Genomic DNA, 19,707 nt, shown 5'->3' with positions numbered 1-19,707 from the left:
GAGGAAGCTATTTTTATTCTGCTAAAGAATGCAGCTCAGTGAAACTCTGACAGATTAACCGAACAGGATAAAACTTCAAATGTCTGTTTAATGTTTAACACCATCTCCAAACCAAAGCAAAGATTAAATACACCCAAGCTCCAGCTCGAGAGGCTCTGGAAAAATACATTGACTCAAATATTCCTCCCCTCTCCCTGCCCACCCCCCCCCAATAAAAACCCCCATTGGAAAAGCAACTAAATGTAAATGAGTAACTGACAAAGAAGGAATGAAGGATATCACACTGAGCTTTGCGAGTGAGCGGAGATAGCAGCGGTCTTGACGTACAGGGTCAGAGGAAGTGCCTTGCATACAAGGCTACGGACCAAATGCTGGAATATGGGATTAGATTAGACTGAGCTTGATGGCCGGCGAGGACACGATGGGCCGAAGGGCCTCTATCCGTGCTGTATAACTCTATGAAGGGAACGGAGCAGGAACACATCCCGATTGGAACTGCAGGCATCAGCTGTTGACCCAATACCAGACTCAACCGCCCTGAAATCGGGTCGCGTTCTGTCCGTTTTTACAGGCACAGAACGGGCGCTTGAGGGTCCAATATGGCGGGCGGTTGAGATGCGGCTCATTCCGCGCCAGAGGTGCGCCGCCCACCATATTGGACGTGGCTTCTCCGTAGGCGTCCAAGGCACGTGCCAAAGGGACTGATGGAGGCTAGAACCGGAAAGGGATGTGTGAACTTTTTACTTATCGTATTGTGATTAAATTTAATTTAATTTATTAATTGCATTTAATCTGTAGGCCGCTGCTGGCCATCGCTCCCCAGGTCCCGCCCCCCCCCACTCGCCCAGAATCGGGCATGATCCAGTTTCTAAGCCGTAGAATCATACATCACAGAAGGAGGCCATTCGACCCATCGTGCCTGTGCCAGCTTCTCTGAAAGAGCTGTTCCAATTAGTCCCACTCCCCCTGCTCTTTCGTCACATTCTTTTACATTTTTCTATTCCAGATGTTTATCCATTTCGGCGGCACCTCCCAAACCCACGACCTCCACCACCCAGAAGGACAGGGGCAGCAGATGCATGGGAACACCACCACCTCCAGGCTCCCCTCCGAATCACACACCATCCCGACTTGGAAATATATCGGCCGTTCCTTCATCGTCGCTGGGTCAAAATCCTGGAACTCCCTTCCTAACATCACTGTGGGAGAACCGTCACCACACGGACTGCAGCGGTTCAAGAAGAAGGCAGCTCACCACCTTCTCAAGGGCAATTAGGGATGGGCAATAAATGCCGGCCTCACCACATCCCACGAATGAATTAAAACAAAACTTCCCTTCTAAAGACTTATCACTGGTAAATGCAAACAACATAAATTTACATCTTCCACAGGGCACAGCCTGTGCATGGAAATTTTAACTCGGTCGAGACTAACCGTTTGACTGACATGGTGTGTTCTAATTAAGTAGCTGAACCATGTCTCTCTCAAAGGATGGTGAAGACAGAGAATTTTGGTGCCACGATTATTTTGATATTTGACGCCTTGTACAATAATGTCCCTTATTATCCTTCTCCTTCCCTGAAAATGTTGACCAGTTGTTGGAGTGCCATCCCATTGTCACCGGTCGCTATTCGACTGTTGGGGCATCAAAGACGAGTCTGATCCGGCCTCCAAGCACCGTGGGAGTTATCGGGGCAGCAATCAGGGTTATGGAGCTACGGCTGATTTTCTAGCCCAAGGGCTCTGCAACCAATTGCAGACTGGGATCAGGTTATCTCAGCACGGAGCAGAACTTGGAATCCTCCTGGTCCGTATGACTCAGATCCCGAGCGGATAAACCTGCGGGAATTCCATAGAATGTCACTTTTTACACCAAACGTCCCATTTTCTCATTAAAGCCTTATTTTGCGGTTTCCATCGCGGAGCCTGTCTCTCTCAGTGAGGTGATTTCCGTTCCCGAGCTGCATGATACGCCTTTGTTGTCCGGCTATTGATGAAATCTGTCTTTGTGAATCCAGCCTTCAAATAAAACAAAACAAAACAATATTTCTGTTACAACTGGCTGTACAAAGTCATTTCACAATAACTAACGGGGCAGAAAGGAAGACTTGCATTTATATAGCGCCTTTCACAACCTCAGGGCATCTCAAAGTGCTTGACAGCCAATTAATTACTTTTTGAAGTGTAGTCACTGTTGTAATGTAGGAATCGTGGCAGCCAATTTGCGCACAGCAAGATCCCACAAACAGCAATGTGATAGTGACCAGGTCATTTTATTTTTAGTGATGTTGGTTGAGGGATAAATATTGTCCAAGACACTGGGGAGAACTCCCCCTGCTCTTCTTTGAAATAGTAGCCGTGGGATCTTTTACATCCACTTGAGAGGGCAGACGGGGCCTCAGTTTTATGTCTCATCCAAAAGAGGGGAGCTCTGACAGTGCGGGGCGCTCCCGCGGTGCCGACCCTCCGACAGTGCGGCGCTCCCTCAGTACCGACCCTCTGACAGTGCAGCGCACCCTCAGTACTGACCGTCCGACAGTGCAGCGCACCCTCAGTACCAACCCTCCGACAGTGCAGCGCTCCCTCAGTGCCGACCCTCCGACCGTGCGGCGCTCCCTCAGTACCGACCCTCCGACAGTGCAGGGCTCCCTCATTACCGACCCTCCGACACTGCAGCGCTCCCTCAGTACCGACCCTCCGACAGTGCAGCGCTCCCTCAGTACCGACCCTCCGACCGTGCGGCGCTCCCTCAGTACCGACCCTCCGACCGTGCGGCGCTCCCTCAGTACCGACAGTGCAGCGCTCCCTCAGTACTGCACTAATTTTGACCTTTGGTGCAGAGAGGAAGGGAGGTGGATGAATTTTAATAGGGAGCAGCTACCTAAAATAAAGGGCCCACTTAAGGCGGCATGGCCAGGAATCGAGTGGGAACGGGGCAGTAATTCTTTGGACCGGCCCCATTCCCGCCCAGTGGGATGGGTTCAAATTCCCCCCAAAAACAGGAGGAAGAATTGGGAGACTCGGAACAGAGCCATTAGTTTAAACAGAAGGTGGTGATTGGCCTTCATCTGGAGACGGCCTTAACTGAGTGGCTTGTGAGTCCATGTCAGAAGGGCATTATGAGTCAAGCACACAGTGTGAGGACTGGAGTTACGTGTAGGCCCAGACCGGGTAAGGACAGCAAGTTCCCTTCCCTGAAGGACATTCGTGAACCAGTTGGGTTTTTACCTCAATCCAAACACCTTATGGTCATTCATCCTGGCCCAGTCCACAAAATACCAGATTTATTTAATTCAATTTCATGGCCGGATTTTAACCCATCGGCCCCGACATGCCTCGTGGCCGGTGGGGGGGGGTTCCGCTGGTCTCCTGCTGTAATTACGATGGGGACCCCCAGATAAACGGGGGAGACCTGGTTTTGTTGGACTTTCTGTTTCTCTCGTAAAGGTCAGAACTTCTGTCTGCTCCTCTCAAGGCAAAGGACTGCCAAGGGTCGGGGTCCCAGGGGTTGGGGTAGAGAGGCGGGGAGGTTTAGGGAGGAAATTCCAGAGCTTAGGGCCTAGGCAGCTGAAGGCACGGCCGCCAATGGTGGAGCGATTAAAATCGGGGATGCACAAGAGGTCAGAATTGGAGGAACGCAGAGATCTCGGAGGGTTGTGGGGCTGGAGGAGGTTACAGAGATAGGGAGGGGGCGAGGCCATGGAGGGATTTGAACACAAGGATGAGAATTTTAAAATTTAAAACACAACCGCAGTGGGTTCCTTTGCACCGATGCCAAGAATTGCTGTGTAAATTCGGAATGGCCGTTGTCGGGGGGTGGGGGGCTCTCGAGCTGACCAGAAACATGTGAGAGACAACCTCAGGAGCCTTCGTTTTGGAGCCAGGTCAGGCTTGGCAGCTGGAATGAGGCAACACAACGTAAAGGGAAAAGCCGTTCACCACAACGCTGCTGTGTGACTTAAATAACCCCTGGAGAAATATTGTAAACAATTTTACAACACCAAGTTATAGTCCAGCAATTTTATTTTAAATTCACAAGCTTTCGGAGGCTTCCTCCTTCCTCAGGTAAATGTTCAGGAGCTCCTTGAAGCCTACGCATTTATACATATAGAACAATACATGGTGTTTACAGACTGCCCCTGCAACTGCCCGTTGCCAAGGCAATCACCGTGTTCAGACAGAGAGGTTGCAGGGGCAGTCTGTAAACACCATGTATTGTTCTATATGTATAAATGCGTAGGCTTCAAGGAGCTCCTGAACATTTACCTGAGGAAGGAGGAAGTCTCCGAAAGCTTGTGAATTTAAAATAAAATTGTTGGACTATAACGTGGTGTTGTAAAATTGTTTACAATTGTCAACCCCAGTCCATCACCGGCATCTCCACACCTGGAGAAATATGGCAGCCACGAGGTGATTCAGCGATAGAAATTCTCAATAACCTACCTTTTTGTAAGCACTGTGAAGCTCTCGATGCAACCACAAGCTGTATAGCAGATTGGAGGCAGCCATGCCAGGCTTGGTGGGTACATTACTGGAAAACAAGAGAGCAACATTACAGATTCCACGGATTTGTTAAAAGGCAAATCCTGTCTGACTAACTTGATTGAGTTCTGTGACGGAGTAACGGGGAGGGTTGATGAGGATAGTGCAGTTGATGTGTATCTGGGCTTTCAAAAGGCGTTTAATAAAGTGCCACATAATAGACTTGTTAGCAAAATTAAAATCCATGGGATTAAAGGGACAGTGGCAGTGTGGATACAAAATTGGCTAAGGGACAGAAAGCAGAGAGTAGTGGTGAACGGTTGTTTTTCAGACTGGAGTGAAGTATACAGTGGTGTTCCCCAGGGGTCAGTATTAGGATCACTGCTCTTTTTGATATATATTAATGATCTGGACTTGGGTATAGAGGGTGTAATTTCAAAGTTTGCAGATGACACAAAGTTTGGAGTGTTCAAATTTATTAAGAGTTTTGATCGAGTAAATAAGGAGAAACTGTTTCCAGTGGCAGGAGGGTCGGGAACCAGACCAGATGGTATGAGAGCGGAATTGATTAAAGTGGACTGGGAAAATAGATTAAAGGGTAAGATGGTACATGAGCAGTGGTGTTCATTTAAGGAGTTATTTTACAACTTTCAAAAAATATATATTCCACTGAGGAAAAAAGGGTGTAAAAGAAATGACAGCCATCTGTGGCTAAGTAAAGAAATTAAGGATAGTATCCGACTAAAAACAAGGACATATAAGGTAGCCAAACTTAGTGGGAGGATAGAAGATTGGGAAGTCTTCAAAAGACAGCAAAAAGTAACTAAAGGATTGATTAAGAAAGGGAAGATAGATTATGAAAATAAATTAGCAAAAAATATAAAAACAGATAGCAAGAGTTTCTACAGTTATATAAAAAGAAAAAGGGTGGCTAAGGCAAACGTAGGTCCCTTAGAGGATGAGACCGGGAAATTAATGGTGGCAAACATGGAGATGGCAAAAATGCTGAACAAATATTTTGTTTCAGTCTTTACGGTAGAGGACACGAAGAATATCCCAACACTGGACAAGCAGGGGGCTCTAGGGAGGGAGGAGCTAAATACGATTAAGATCACTAAGGAATTGGTACTCAGTAAATTAATGGGACTCAAGGCGGATAAATCCCCTGGACCTGATGGCTTACATCCTAAGGTCTTGAGGGAAGTGGCAGTAGGGATTGTGGATGCTTTGGTAATAATTTTCCAAAATTCTCTGGACTCGGCAAAGGTCCCGGCAGATTGGAAAACTGCTAATGTAACACCCTTATTTAAAAAGGGTAGTAGGCAGAAGGCTGGAAATTATAGACCAGTTAGCCTAACATCTGTGGTGGGTAAAATTTTGGAGTCTATTATTAAGGAGACAGTAGCAGAACATTTGGATAAACATAATTTAATAGGACAAAGTCAGCATGGCTTTATGAAGGGGAAGTCATGTCTGACAAATTTGCTTGAGTTCTTTGAGGACATAACATATTGGGTGGATAAAGGGGAACCAGTGGACGTAGTGTATTTAGACTTCCAGAAGGCATTCGACAAGGTGCCACATAAAAGATTATTGCTCAAGATAAAGAATCACTGGATTGGGGGTAATATTCTGGCATGGGTGGAGGATTGGTTATCTAACAGGAAGCAGAGAGTTGGGATAAATGGTTCATTCTCAGACTGGCAACTAATAGCCAGTGGTGTTCCGCAGGGGTCGGTGCTGGGTCCCCAACTCTTTACAATCTATATTAACGATTTGGAGGAGGGGACCGAGTGTAACATATCAAAGTTTGCAGATGATACAAAGATGGGAGGGAAAGTAGAGAGTGAGGAGGACATAAAAAACCTACAAGGGGATATAGACAGGCTGGGTGAGTGGGCGGAGATTTGGCAGATGCAATACAATATTGGAAAATGTGAGGTTATGCACCTTGGCAGGAAAAATCAGAGAGTAAGTTATTATCTTAATGGCGAGAAACTGGAAAGTACTGCAGTACAAAGGGATCTGGGGGTCCTAGTGCAAGAAAATCAAAAAGTTAGTATGCAGGTGATCAAGAAGGCCAACGGAATGTTGGCGTTTATTGCTAGGGGGATAGAATATAAAAACAGGGAGGTATTGCTGCAGTTATATAAGGTATTGGTGAGACCGCACCTGGAACACTGCATACAGTTTTGGTGTCCATACTTAAGAAAAGACATACTTGCTCTCGAGGCAGTACAAAGAAGGTTCACTCGGTTATTCCCGGGGATGAGGGGGTGGACATATGAGGAGAGGTTGAGTAGATTGGGACTCTACTCATTGGAGTTCAGAAGAATGAGAGGCGATCTTATTGAAACATAAGATTGTGAAGGGGCTTGATCGGGTGGATGCGGTAAGGATATTCCCAAGGATGGGTGAAACTAGAACTAGGGGGCATAATCTTAGAATAAGGGGCTGCTCTTTCAAAACTGAGATGAGGAGAAACTTCTTCGCTCAGAGGGTAGTGGGTCTGTGGAATTTGCTGCCCCAGGAAGCTGTGGAAGCTACATCATTAAATAAATTTAAAACAGAAATAGACAGTTTCCTAGAAGTAAACGGAATTAGGGGTTACGGGGAGCGGGCAGGAAATTGGACATGAATTTAGATTTGAGGTTAGGATCAGATCAGCCATGATCTTATTGAATGGCGGAGCAGGCTCGAGGGGCCGATTGGCCTACTCCTGCTCCTATGTTCACAGGAACATAGCAATTGCTAAAAAAAGACCAAGGTCCATCTCGTTCGCCTTCTACCATCCGGATACTCACACAATACAATGATACTGGAGTCATTGACTAATCCCAGCAATAAATCTCTATCAATGAGTCTCCAACAGACCCAGACATGAGGTGAGGAAAACCCCCAGTGGGGGAGAGCTTTGGGAACCAGAGGTCCAAAGTCACCTGTTCCTCCCGAGCATGTCTCAAAATTATCCCAAAATGTTATTATCTGAAAGAAAATCGGTCTAATTTGCATTCGAATGAATCAACACTAACTGCTTCCACCGTCTCCCTGGATCGCCCACTTGCTCACTGAAATATTGTTTCTGCAGATTAGTTTTGAATTTCCCCCCTTCGAGTGCGGGCCGTGCCCTCTGGTTCTGCTGCTCTGGACAGGGTAAAACAGCTTTTCATGGTCGACATTATCCGGTCCCTTTCGAATCCTACAGACAGCAATCCCAACACCTCTCAAACTTCTCTTTTCCAGTGAGAACATGCCCCCAATTCACATAATCGCTCCTCACAATCCCACCCATTTCCCTCCCATCTGCTGCTGTTCCCTGAAGCCTGTCAGTAGGCCAGGAGGTTCCCTGCCTTTGTTACCTCCGGACTTGACCATTCCAACGCTCTCCTGGCCGGCCTCTCATCTTCCACCCTCCATAACATTGAGCTCATCCAAAACTCTGCTGCCCCGTATCCTAACTCGCACCAAGTCCCGTTCACCCATCACCCCCTGTGCTCGCTGACCTACATTGGCTCCTGGTCTGGGAACGACTCGATTTTAAAATTCTCAACCTTGTTTTCAAATCCCTCCGTGGCCTCCCCCCTCCCTATCTCTGTGACCTCCTCCAGCCCTACGACCCTCCCAGATCTCTGCGCTGCTCCATTTCTTGGCCCTCGCGCAGCCCCGATTTTAATCACTCCACCATTGGCGGCCGTGCCTTCAGCTGCCTAGGCCCTAAGCTCTAGAATTCCCTCCCAAAATCTCTCTGTCTCTCTACCTCTCTCTCCTCCTTTAAGACTCTCCTTAAAACCTGCATCTTTGACCAAGCTTTTGGACACCTGTCCTAATATCTCCTTACGTGGCTCGGTGTCAAATTTTGTTTGATAATTGCTCCTGTGAAGTGCCTTGGGATGTTGTACTATGTTAAAGGCGCTATATAAATGCAAGTTTTTGTCGTTGCTTTTGTTGAACGGTCCCACAAGTGGGGCTTAGTACAGGCCGACTCTCCCGCCAATCTAGCCTCTGCACTAACTTGCTGGGGAACTCAGTCTTGACAAATGATTCAGTGAGTCCCTCTGCAGCAATTCCTGGAGACCCCTGTTGGCCGCTGGCTGGCACACACTGAACTCGACGGGAATAAAAATCGGGGTGAAATGTAAAATGGGATTGCTGATTCGCTATTGCCTGTTTTTACACTATCTCACAACGTCAAAATGATCCCCAATGTCTGGTGCGTGTCAGACATACATTAATCACAAGACCTGTCTACATTCCAGAGAGATTTAGGAGTCCATGTACAGAAATCACCGATAGCTCGCGGACAGGTACAAAAAGTTATTTAAAAGGCTAACAGAATGTTGGTCTTTATCTCAAGGGGCAGGAATACAAAGGGGAGGAAGTGATGCTTCAGTTCATATAAAGCTTTGTTCAGACCCCATCTGGAGACTGGGTTCAGTTCTGGGCACCGCACCTCAGGAAGGATATATTGGCCTTGGAGGGGGTGCAGCGCAGATTCACCAGAATGATACCGGGGCTAAAAGGGTTAAATTATGAGGACAAGTAAAGAAGATTAAGGAGTGATATAATAGAGGTGTTTCAGGTGATTAAATGGAGTTAATAAGATAGATGGAGAGAAACTATTTCCTCTGGTGGGAGAGTCCAGAAGGGGGCACAATCTTAAAATTAGAGCCAGGCCGTTCAGGGGTGATGTCAGGAAGCACTTCTTCACACAAAGGGGAGTGGAAATCTGGAACTCTCTCCCCCAAAAAGCTGTTGAGGCTGGGGGTCAATTGAAAATTTCAAAACTGAGATTGACAGATTTTTGTTAGGTAAGGGTATTAAGGGTTATGGATCCAAGGCTGGTCGATGGAGTTAAGATACAGGTCAGCCCTGATGTAACTGAATGGCGTCACAGGCTCGAGGGGCTGAACGGCCTCCTCCTGTTCCTATGTTCCTTTGCGGTCTCGGGCGTCAGTGCCACTCACCGGTCGTTCCTGCTAATGCCGAGGACTCTCTTCATGCCTCCGTTATGGACAAAGTTGCGAGCATTTTGTGGGTTGTTTTGAATCAGGTTGTTTAGCATGTCGCAGGTGAAGGCCACCGTGTTATTGGGCACCGTAGATTCCTTGTCCAGTTCAGGAAGTATTGAGATCAGATCAGGCATGATCAGATTAGCTGGAAGAAAATAAAATTCAACAATTTTCATCCGGTACACAACTTCAACAGAATCGAATGGCTGGGAATTTCCTTGCTCCCATTCCTGCTCCCGTAATCAGGCAACTGCTGGCTCGTTGGCCTAGAAATTGGACCCTGTTTTACGCCCAAGGGTCGATTACGGCGGGCAGCGTGCGCATGTTCATTCCATGCCAGAAGTGCAGGCGCCCGCCATATTGGTTAGGGCTCCTCCGTAGGCCCTTCGCACGTGTAAATCGAGGGCCTAACGCCCTGTTGCGAGATTGGATTGCGCGTTAGGTCAGTTTTTAACACTACGCCCGCGTTTCCTCGATCTTTTGCGCCAGTTCTGCGAAGCCCTCTGCTGCTCATTAACATGGCTCTGCACGCACCCCCCTGCCCCTGCCCCTGCCCCTCCCCCCGGCCCCTGCCCCTCCCCCCGGCCCCTGCCCCCGGCCCCTGCCCCCGGCCCCGGCCCCCGGCCCCGGCCCCTGCCCCCGGCCCCTGCCCCCGGCCCCTGCCCCCGGCCCCCGGCCCCTGCCCCCGGCCCCTGCCCCTCCCCCCGGCCCCTGCCCCTCCCCCCGGCCCCTGCCCCTCCCCCCGGCCCCTGCCCCTCCCCCCGGCCCCTGCCCCTCCCCCCGGCCCCTGCCCCTCCCCCCGGCCCCTGCCCCTCCCCCCGGCCCCTGCCCCTCCCCCCGGCCCCTGCAAAAGAGTTCAGGAGTTTCCTGCATTTACACCAGTTCTGAATGGACTGTAAATTCACACCGCAAATTTTAGGCTTAACAGGACCCAAAGTCATATTTCCGTTGATGTTTTAAGCAGTTCTTCATTTTATTCCCCTCCCCGAGACCTGCACCGTGTTTCCCGTTTAGTAAAGCTGACTAAAGACAAGATTCTACACACCCAGCTCATCGTGGACCTTGGGGTTTCGTGACATGTTCCTCAGTAGTGAGACTGCTGCTTTCTGCACGCTTTGCTCCTTCGAGTACAACATCCGTCTGATGTGCTGGAGACCGTTCTCCTTCGATGTGATGATCTCAGAAATGGTGTATCCCATCTATTAACAACAAAACAAGCTCAAATATAAATCCCAATACCTTCGGGTACATTGTTTAAAAAATGTTTCGCCTGGGAAAACTTCTAACAGTCTTACGCCATCTACAGGGAAGGTACAATGCATCCAGCTTTACTGTACCATGAAAATAAAATAAAACAGGGTAGTAACAAAAAAACACATAAGGGAACATTTCAACTACCAACAGGCTGCGAGATAGTGAACAATCTGCCTTTAGGGTCGTGTCTCAGTAACAGGCCACTGGTATCGTGTGATAGTATTTAATATCAGTAGTATAATAGTAATTATCAGTAGCGTAATAATATTTAATATCAGCAGTGTAATTATGTTTACTATCAGTAGTGTAATAGTGTTTAATATCAGCAGTGTAATAGTGTTTAATATCAGCAGTGTAATAGTGTTTAATATCAGCAGTGTAATAGTGTTTAATATCAGCAGTGTAATAGTGTTTAATATCAGCAGTGTAATAGTGTTTAATATCAGCAGTGTAATAGTGTTTAATAGCAGTGATGTAATAATATTTAATATCAGTAATGGAATCGGATTTCCTATCAGGAGTGTAATAGTATTTAATATAGGAAGTGTAATAATATTTACTATCAGTAGTGTAATAATATTTAACTTCAGTAGTATAATAGTATTTATCAATTGTGTACTAGTAATTAATATCAATAATGTAATAGTATTTATCAGTAGTGTAATAGTATTTAATATCAGTAATGAACGGAAATGATTTCACGGAGTCAGAATGCACTCGCACTCATACAGCAGGTGTAGGGTCACTGTGAAACGGTTTCTGCTTTGAAGTTGTGTAAACAAGGCCTCAGTTCTGTGATCCGACTCCAAATTGTACAGGGAACTCAAATGACTCCCCCCCCGCCGCCCCCCTCCTCCACCTACCCCCCACCCCGTCTCACCCTGTACCCCAGGAGGTTTGAACAGCGAGCTGCAGATGCTGCCTGTACCCCTGCAGCAAGTTTGGGAACAGTTTGGTCTCACCTCACGATGCGCAGTGTAAAATAATGCATGTGTTGTGTGATGTGTGAGTGATGAGATGACGCCAATCCCGTTATCCCCGACACTATTACTGGGGTTTATCTTACTGGTCCGTTGCTGGCCGTCAGGTTTTGAAGGGCTCCAAGGGATGCCTCCTGGGTGTAGTTTCTGGTGCTCCTTGTGACCAGAGACAGGTACATCCTCACTACCAGACTGTGCCAGAGCCACTCGACACCCTTAGGATTCCTCTTCTCCTCAATACAGGGAATATTGATCATTCCCTCCTGGTACGAAAGATCGATAAACTGTCATTAACATGAAATGAATTTCTCCCCCTCTCCTCCGTGTAACAGGATGCAAAACCATTCACAAACCGAGGCTTTCATATTGCAAAGAAGTGAGCGTTTCACCTCTCCCCAATTGACGGGAAAAGAGCCGTTAAAATGGAGTGGCCCAATTTCCCGCAGATTCCCCATTTTAACCCCGTTGGTTGTGGCGGTGGATGTGGCTCCTGGCGGGAAGTTGGGGGGGGGGGGTCCTACGATCCACGTGGGACCCCCGATTTCAGTTTAAGCCGCTCTCGAGCGAGGAGCCCACCACCCCCACCCTGGTCACCCTTTCCTCCCCAACCCCCTTCCCCGGAAAGCCAGCGAGGCCCGATCTTCACCCCCACCTCCCAAGCCAGCCCTGAAATGGGCGTGCGGCTGACTGCCGGGCACTGAAGCCCGCGTACCACCTGTGTTACCCAGTGCGTCCCACACCCAGGCCCCGATACTCCTGAACGTGCTGACCCTGCGAAGACCGGGCTAACTCCTCCTCCCATGCTCAAAGAGAGTCGGGGTCAAAGGACCAAGGCTACGGTCTTGTAGCCCTACCTTTGACCTGTGTTGTGACCCCCTTGCTTGATGCGCAGGTGAATTTACCCCACAATTGCACAGGTACCCCTCTGGTACCTCACTCAGTTCTTGAAGGTGTTCACACGTGCTATTTGTCCACAGGAGCCATCACAACTGAGCCTGGTCCTGTTCTCGCCTTTTTTTCTCATTCCCAGGATGTGGGCATTGATGGGCCGGCATTTATGACCCATCCCTAGTCGCCCTGAGAAGGTGGTAGCGGTTTTGATATAACTGAGTGTCTTACTAGGCCACTTCAGAGGGCAGTTAAGAATCAACCACGTTGTTGTGGGGACTGGAGTCACATATAGGCCCAGGCCGGGTAAGGACGGCAGGTTTCCTTCCCTAAAGGGGATCAGTGAACCAGTTGGGTTTTTACGGCAATCCGACAGCTTCGTGGTTGAGACCAGTTTTTTACTTCGAGATTATTAATTGAATTCAAATTCTCAAACTGCCATGGTGGGATTTGAACTCATGCAGAACTTACTAGTCCAGTAACGTAACCATTACATACCGGTACCTGATGTCAACACACTTGAAACTTGGTCAATTTTGCCCTCTCAGTCTGGGGCCTACCAATCCTCCCACACAGGGCCAGAACTGGATACCTCATGTCCAATGTTCAATGGCACTGTGCTACGCTGTTTCTTTAATCACAGGACCTCATTCATCTATGGTTTTCTGTCTTTCGGACGAGATGTTAAACCGAGGCCCCGTCTGCCCCTCTCAGGTGGATGTAAATGATCCCATGGCCACTATTTCGAAGAAGAGCAGGGGGGAGTTCTCCCCGGTGTCCTGGGCCGATATTTATCCCTCAACCAACATCGCTAAAAAATAGATTATCTGGTCATTTGTTTCATTTCTGTTTGTGGGATCTTGCTGTGCGCAAAATGGCTGCCACGTTTCCTACATTACAACAGTGACTGAACTTCAAAAAAATACTTCATTGGCTGTGAAGCACTTTGGGACATTCTGAGGTTGTGAAAGGTGCTATATAAACGCAAGCCTTATTTCATGGTGGGAAGAGGCTCGTGTGGAGCATAAACACCAGCATGGACCTGTTGGGCCGAATGGCCTGTTCCTGTGCTGTACATTCGATGTAATGATCGTGTCTAGCCGACTCAATCCGGTTCTGCCTGCATAACTCACAAATATTTTTTCCCAGTAGTTTGATTTAAAGTTTAAAAAAAAATTTTGTGTGAAGCAACCGTTTGATCCCACGTCACGAGGAGGAGGAGGATGGGGTTCAGTGCCTACCTCTTTCAGCCTTGGGCTGCGGGCACCAAAGCAGCCTGGCGATTTCTTGCGAGCCGACGTGTCGCTCTTCCAGGCAAGGTTTCTGGAGTAGGTGCCGGCCAGTTCGTTCTCCAGCTGGAAGGACAGATTGTGCAAGATGCACATGCAGTTCTCTGTGGTCTGAGAAGGAAAAAGCAACGAGATTTATCTTAGCCCAGTGATGTGAACGCAGTTGAGCTCAGTCACCAGAGAGTTTAACCCCTAAACCAGAGGCGCCCAAAGCTTTTCCTCTTCATGCCACGTTGGTGGGCCTCATGGGGCCATCTACAGGGAATAGATCTCTGTGTCCGTTATGCCTCTATTTTGGCCTGACAGAGTGGGAGGGCGAACGGCACGGAGTCTCACCGGGCCAGTGTCCAATATCAGCCCACGGGTCTCCAGTCAGGCCTGGAGGAAGCGTTTGAAGCTCCTCTCTGGAGAAGACAGAGGTTTTATCAGGATACGCACAAGGGGGATAGGCAAGGGCCCGGTGCCATTTTGGACGTGTTGGGACACCGAGGGGTAGAAATTTGTCCTGGACGATAACGCGAAACGAACGGTATCACATCGGACACTCGTTACTCGTCCCGCGTTCAATCTATTCCGTTCTATTGAAGTCAACGGAACTGAAAATCTCGTATAACGGACTCATTTCTACCCGAGTCACTAGCATGCCCAGGAAACTGGCAAGACGAGGGTTTTTAAAAATTCATTCTCGGGATGTGGGCGTCGCTGGCAAGGTCAGTGTTTATTGGCCATCCCTAGTCGCCCTGATAAGGTGGTGGTGGGCCTTCTTCTTGAACCGATGTGTTTGAGATGACTGAATGTCTTACTCGGCCATTTCAGAGGGCAGTTAAGAGTCAACCACGTTGGTGTGGGATTGGAGTCACATATAGGCCCAGACCGGGTAAGGACGGCAGGTTTCCAACCCAGTCGGGTTTTTACGACGGCTTCACGGTCACTTTTACTGATACCAAGATTTTTTGACTTCCAGATTGTTTTAAACTGAATTCAAATTCTCAACCTGCCCTTGGTGGGATTCGAACTCTCATTCTCTGGATTACTAGTCCAGTAATGTCCTTTAGGTGGGAGACCCTTTAGAAGTGCCGCAGAGGTTAAAGGTCAGTGCTTTGATGCCTGTTCTGGGCCCTAGTTGTAAGGTTGGTTCGTTTTTATTTACTGCAAACACTTTGGTTTAAAGGAACCTTTGTGCCAGTTGTTCGCTGATTATTATTTATTTTTTTGCCTCCCGATCCCAAGTCCAGCATGGCCGGATTTGCCGGGTCGGAGGTGTCCGGAGCAGCAGGGGGATTTGCGGAGGGATGTCAGGCGGATCAGGCTGCCCTTGAGGTGTCTCGTTCCCTCCGGCCAGCGCCGTGACCCTGCAGGGAGAAGTGAAACGGTCTCGGGTGGGCAGATGTGGTCCTGGCAGAGGCTGCACAGGCCCCCTGGGGCACACTACCAGATGTGAATGTCTGAGTAACCGATATGCTGAAAGGTTCGTCCAATCGCAGAGGGCTGTGCTTTCGTGTGGCTCAGTGGGTCTCTCTCTCTCTCTCTCTCTCTCGCCCGAGTCAGAAGGTCATGGGTTCAAGTCTCACTCCAGAGACTTGAGCACAAAACCCAGGCTGACACTCCCAATGCAGTACTGAGGGAGTGCTGCACTGCTGGAGGTGCCGTCTTTCAGATGAGACGTTAAACCGAGGCCCTGTCTGCCCTCTCAGGTGGATGTAAAAGATCCCACTGCACTATTTGAAGAAGAGCAGGGGAGTTCTCCCCGGTGTCCTGGGGCTTATATTTATCCCTTAACCCACATCATTAAAAACAGATTATCTGGTCATTATCACATTGCTGTTTGTGGGATCTTGCTGTGTGCAAATTGGCTGCTGTTTTTCCTACATTGCAACAGTGACTACACTTCAAAAGTATTTCATTGGCTGTAAAGAGCTTTGGGACGTCCGGAGGTCCCTCTGACGCGGCTCGGAGGAATTTCCTGGCCCGTGCCTTCCCATCCCAGTCCAAGGCTCCGCCCAATCTTTTTTGTTACGTTTACCTTGTCATCCTCTTGATTATTGGCAATAGTGAACTGAATGTAGTGAACGAGGGAGTCAATCAGGCCCTCGCAGTCCCTCATTTCCTTTCGACCCTCTGGTCCGGCAGAGCTGAGGTTCCTGTAAAGAGAGGGGGCAGTGGGGAAGAGGCTCTTAAAACACAGGAAGCTGTACACAAATAAACTGACAGAAGCTGAAATCTACTCAAGGCAGTTATGAGCAATCACCAAATCCAACTTTACATTCGGTTTCTCAGCCTCGTTGATCAGCATTTCCTCATCAATTGAGGGAAAAAGAGTCCCAAGGCCCACAGCAAGTACAGGAGGTGCCCGTTGAGAGGCTTGAGTGGAAGGTCAGAACACGCAGCCTCGATTTTCCGATCTGACAGCAATCCCATCGGACTGGTTGGGTTGGCTTCTCACTGCCCTCCCCCTGCCTCCCGTCTCCGTGAGTGCCGCAGTGCAGTGTGTCTGGGGGGACCCCCCCAGGGTTGTAGTCACGTTAAGTGTCAGCCGTGTCTCGGTGGGCAGCACTCTGCCACCTCTGAGTCAGAAGGTCGTGGGTTCAGGCCCCACTCCAGAGACTTGAGCACAAAATCCAGGCTGACACTCCCGGGGCAGTACTGAGGGAGTGCTGCACCGTCGGAGGGGCCGTCTTTCGGATGAGACGTTAAACCGAGGCCCCATCTGCCCCTCTCAGGTGGACGTAAAAGATCCCATGACACTATTCCAAGAAGAGCAGGGGAGTTCTCCCGCTGGCCTGGCTGATATTTATCCCTCAACCAATTATCTGGTCATTTATTTCATTGCTGTTTGTGGGATCTTGCTATGCGCAAATTGGCTGTCGCATTTCCTACATTACAACAGTGACTACACTCCAAAAGTACATCATTGTCCATAAAGCGCTTTAGGACGTCCTGAGGTCGTGAAAGGCTCAATATAAATTTCTTCTTCGAAAGATCTTCCAAAACCGCACCTAGGCCACACGCTCTGGAATTCCCTCTCTAAATCTCGTCTCCTTTAAGACTCTTCTTAAATCCCACCTCTTAGACCAATGTTTTAGTTGCCCCTCTTAATATCTCCTCCTTTGGCTCGATGTCAATTTTTCTCTCATTGCGCCTCGGTGACTTTTTTTCTACATTTAAAGCGCTACAAGTTGTTGTTGCCCATGGAAGGAAGCCCTTACATTTTTAACCCCACCCCCGCTGGACACAGGGTATCATCCCACGATTGGAATGCGGCTCCCCGGATATAGTCATTCAACCCTGGATGAGTGCAGCTCCAACAACACTCAAGAAACTCGACACCATCCAGGACAAAGCAGCCCGCTTGATTGGCACCCCATCCACCACCCTAAACATTCACTCCCTTCACCACCGGCGCACTGTGGCTGCAGTGTGTACCATCCACAGGATGCACTGCAGCAACTCGCCAAGGCTTCTTCGACAGCACCTCCCAAACCCGCGACCTCTACCACCTAGAAGGACAAGAGCAGCAGGCACATGGGAACAACACCACCTGCACGTTCCCCTCCAAGTCACACACCATCCTGACATGGAAATATATCGCCGTTCCTTCATCGTCGCTGGGTCAAAATCCTGGAACTCCCTTCCTAACAGCACTGTGGGAGAACCTTCACCACACGGACTGCAGCGGTTCAAGAAGGCGGCTCACCACCACCTTCTCAAGGGCAATTAGGGATGGGCAATAAATGCCGGCCTCGCCAGCGACGCCCACATCCCATGAACGAATTTTAAAAAAACCCTCTGCCATCCGTCCCTTTTGGTAGACAATTGCAGAAATGGCAACAGAGGTTGGGGAGCTGATTGAAGGTATCTCTGCCATAATTCCCACTCCAAACCCGCTCCACTATCACCTACAATCAGACGGTAGCTGAGTCTTACAAAGTGAACCAAGCATAATAATGCACTCAGAGGAACCATTACTAATATTGTTTGAAAAGAACTCCCCTGCTCTTTGAAATAATGCTGTTTGCGACAGCATCAATACTCAACACCAACAACAGCCAATCTCCAGACGCCATCCTACAACCCATCCGCTTCATCCTGGATCACAATGTCTTCACCTTCGATAACCAGTTCTTTATCCAAACACACGGAACAGCCATGGGGACCAAATTCGCACCCCAATACGCCAACATTTTCATGCACAAGTTCGAGCGGGACTTCTTCACTGGACAGGACCTCCAACCAACGCTATACACCAGATACATCGACGACATTTTCTTTCTATGGACCCACGGCGAAGAATCACTAAAGAGACTACACGATAACATCAACAAGTTCCATCCCACCATCAAGCTCACCATGGACTACTCCTCAGAATCAGTTTCTTTCTTGGACACACGAATCTCCATCAAAGACGGGCACCTCAGCACCTCACTCTACCGCAAGCCCACGGACAACCTCACGATGCTCCACTTTTCCAGCTTTCACCCTAACCACGTCAAAGAGGCCATCCCCTATGGACAGGCCCTGCAAATACACAGGGTCTGCTCAGACGAGGAGGAACGCGATGGACACCTACAGATGCTGAAAGACGCCCTAGTAAGAACGGGATATGACGCTCGACTCGTCGATCGACAGTTCCGACGGGCCACAGCGAAAAATCGCATAGACCTCCTCAGAAGACTAACACGGGACGCAACCAACAGAGAACCCTTCGTCGTCCAGTACTTCCCCGGAGCGGAGAAACTACGCCATGTTCTCCGCAGCCTTCAACATGTCATCAATGAGGACAAACACCTCGCTATGGCCATCCCCACACCTCCACTACTCGCCTTTAAACAGCCACCCAACCTCAAACAGACCATCGTTCGCAGCAAATTACCCAGCTTTCAGGAGAACAGCGTCCACGACACCACACAACCCTGCCACGGCAACCTCTGCAAGACATGCCAGATCATCGACACAGATACCAACATCACACGAGAGGACACCACCCACCAGGTACATGGTTCATACTCCTGTGACACGGCCAACGTTGTCTACCTCATACGTTGCAGGAAAGGATGCCCCGGAGCATGGTACATTGGCGAGACCATGCAGACACTGCGACAACGGATGAACGGACACCGCGCAACAATCGCCAGACAGGAGGGTTCCCTCCCAGTCGGGGAACACTTCAGCAGTCAAGGACATTCAGCCACCGGCCTTCGGGTAAGCGTTCTCCAAGGCGGCCTTCGAGACACACGACAACGCAAAATCGTCGAGCAGAAATTGATAGCCAAGTTCCGCACCCATGAGGACGGCCTCAACCGGGATCTTGGGTTCATGTCATGCTACACGTAACCCCACCAGCGAACAAAAGTTAACTGTTTTTAATATAATGGGTCAATTGCTGTCTTTTCCTTCCGGATGTTTCTATGTTTCTGCTTTTCTCTCTCTCTGTTTTTTTTGGTTCTGGCCGTTTGTATATTCGGTGGCCCTGTAGGTAACACCTATCTGTCTGAACACTTTGGTTGCCTTGGCAACGGGCAGTTGAAAAGACTATCTGTAATCACCAGGTATTGTTCTGTGATTTATAAATGCGAAGGGTTCGAGGATTTCTTGACATTCACCTGAGGAAGGAGGAAGCCTCCGAAAGCTTGTGAATTTTAAAATAAAATTGTTGGACTATAACTTGGTGTTGTAAAATTGTTTACAATAACTTTGAAATAACGCCATGGGATCTCGTAATTCCCCGAGAGGGCAGACAGGGGCGTCAGTTTTAACGTCTCATCCAAAAGACGGCACCTCCAACAGTGCAGCGCTCCCTCAGTACTG

At 48.9% G+C, this 19,707-nt stretch overlaps 1 protein-coding gene across 2 annotated transcripts in view; it reads right to left on the bottom strand.

The window, feature by feature from the left end:
• Positions 1–383: 383 nt before the first annotated feature.
• Positions 384–19,707, bottom strand: part of LOC137334499 (plakophilin-2-like) — a 63,468-nt gene continuing 44,144 nt past the window's right edge. For both annotated transcript variants that reach the window (XM_067999212.1, XM_067999211.1), the window contains exons 7-13: positions 15,926–16,043; positions 13,855–14,013; positions 11,812–11,988; positions 10,537–10,690; positions 9,447–9,636; positions 4,444–4,531; positions 384–2,019 (exon numbers count right to left, since the gene is read on the bottom strand). In XM_067999212.1, the coding sequence (XP_067855313.1) occupies positions 1,936–2,019; positions 4,444–4,531; positions 9,447–9,636; positions 10,537–10,690; positions 11,812–11,988; positions 13,855–14,013; positions 15,926–16,043 (970 nt within the window). In that variant the 3' untranslated portion in view covers positions 384–1,935. The remainder of the gene's footprint in view (positions 2,020–4,443; positions 4,532–9,446; positions 9,637–10,536; positions 10,691–11,811; positions 11,989–13,854; positions 14,014–15,925; positions 16,044–19,707) is intronic.

The sequence above is a fragment of the Heptranchias perlo genome, chromosome 18 (assembly GCF_035084215.1).
Source record: "Heptranchias perlo isolate sHepPer1 chromosome 18, sHepPer1.hap1, whole genome shotgun sequence".
Taxonomy (NCBI): domain Eukaryota; kingdom Metazoa; phylum Chordata; class Chondrichthyes; order Hexanchiformes; family Hexanchidae; genus Heptranchias; species Heptranchias perlo.
The sequence above is the reverse complement of the archived record's forward strand: the minus strand, read 5'-3'. Positions and strand labels throughout refer to the sequence as shown.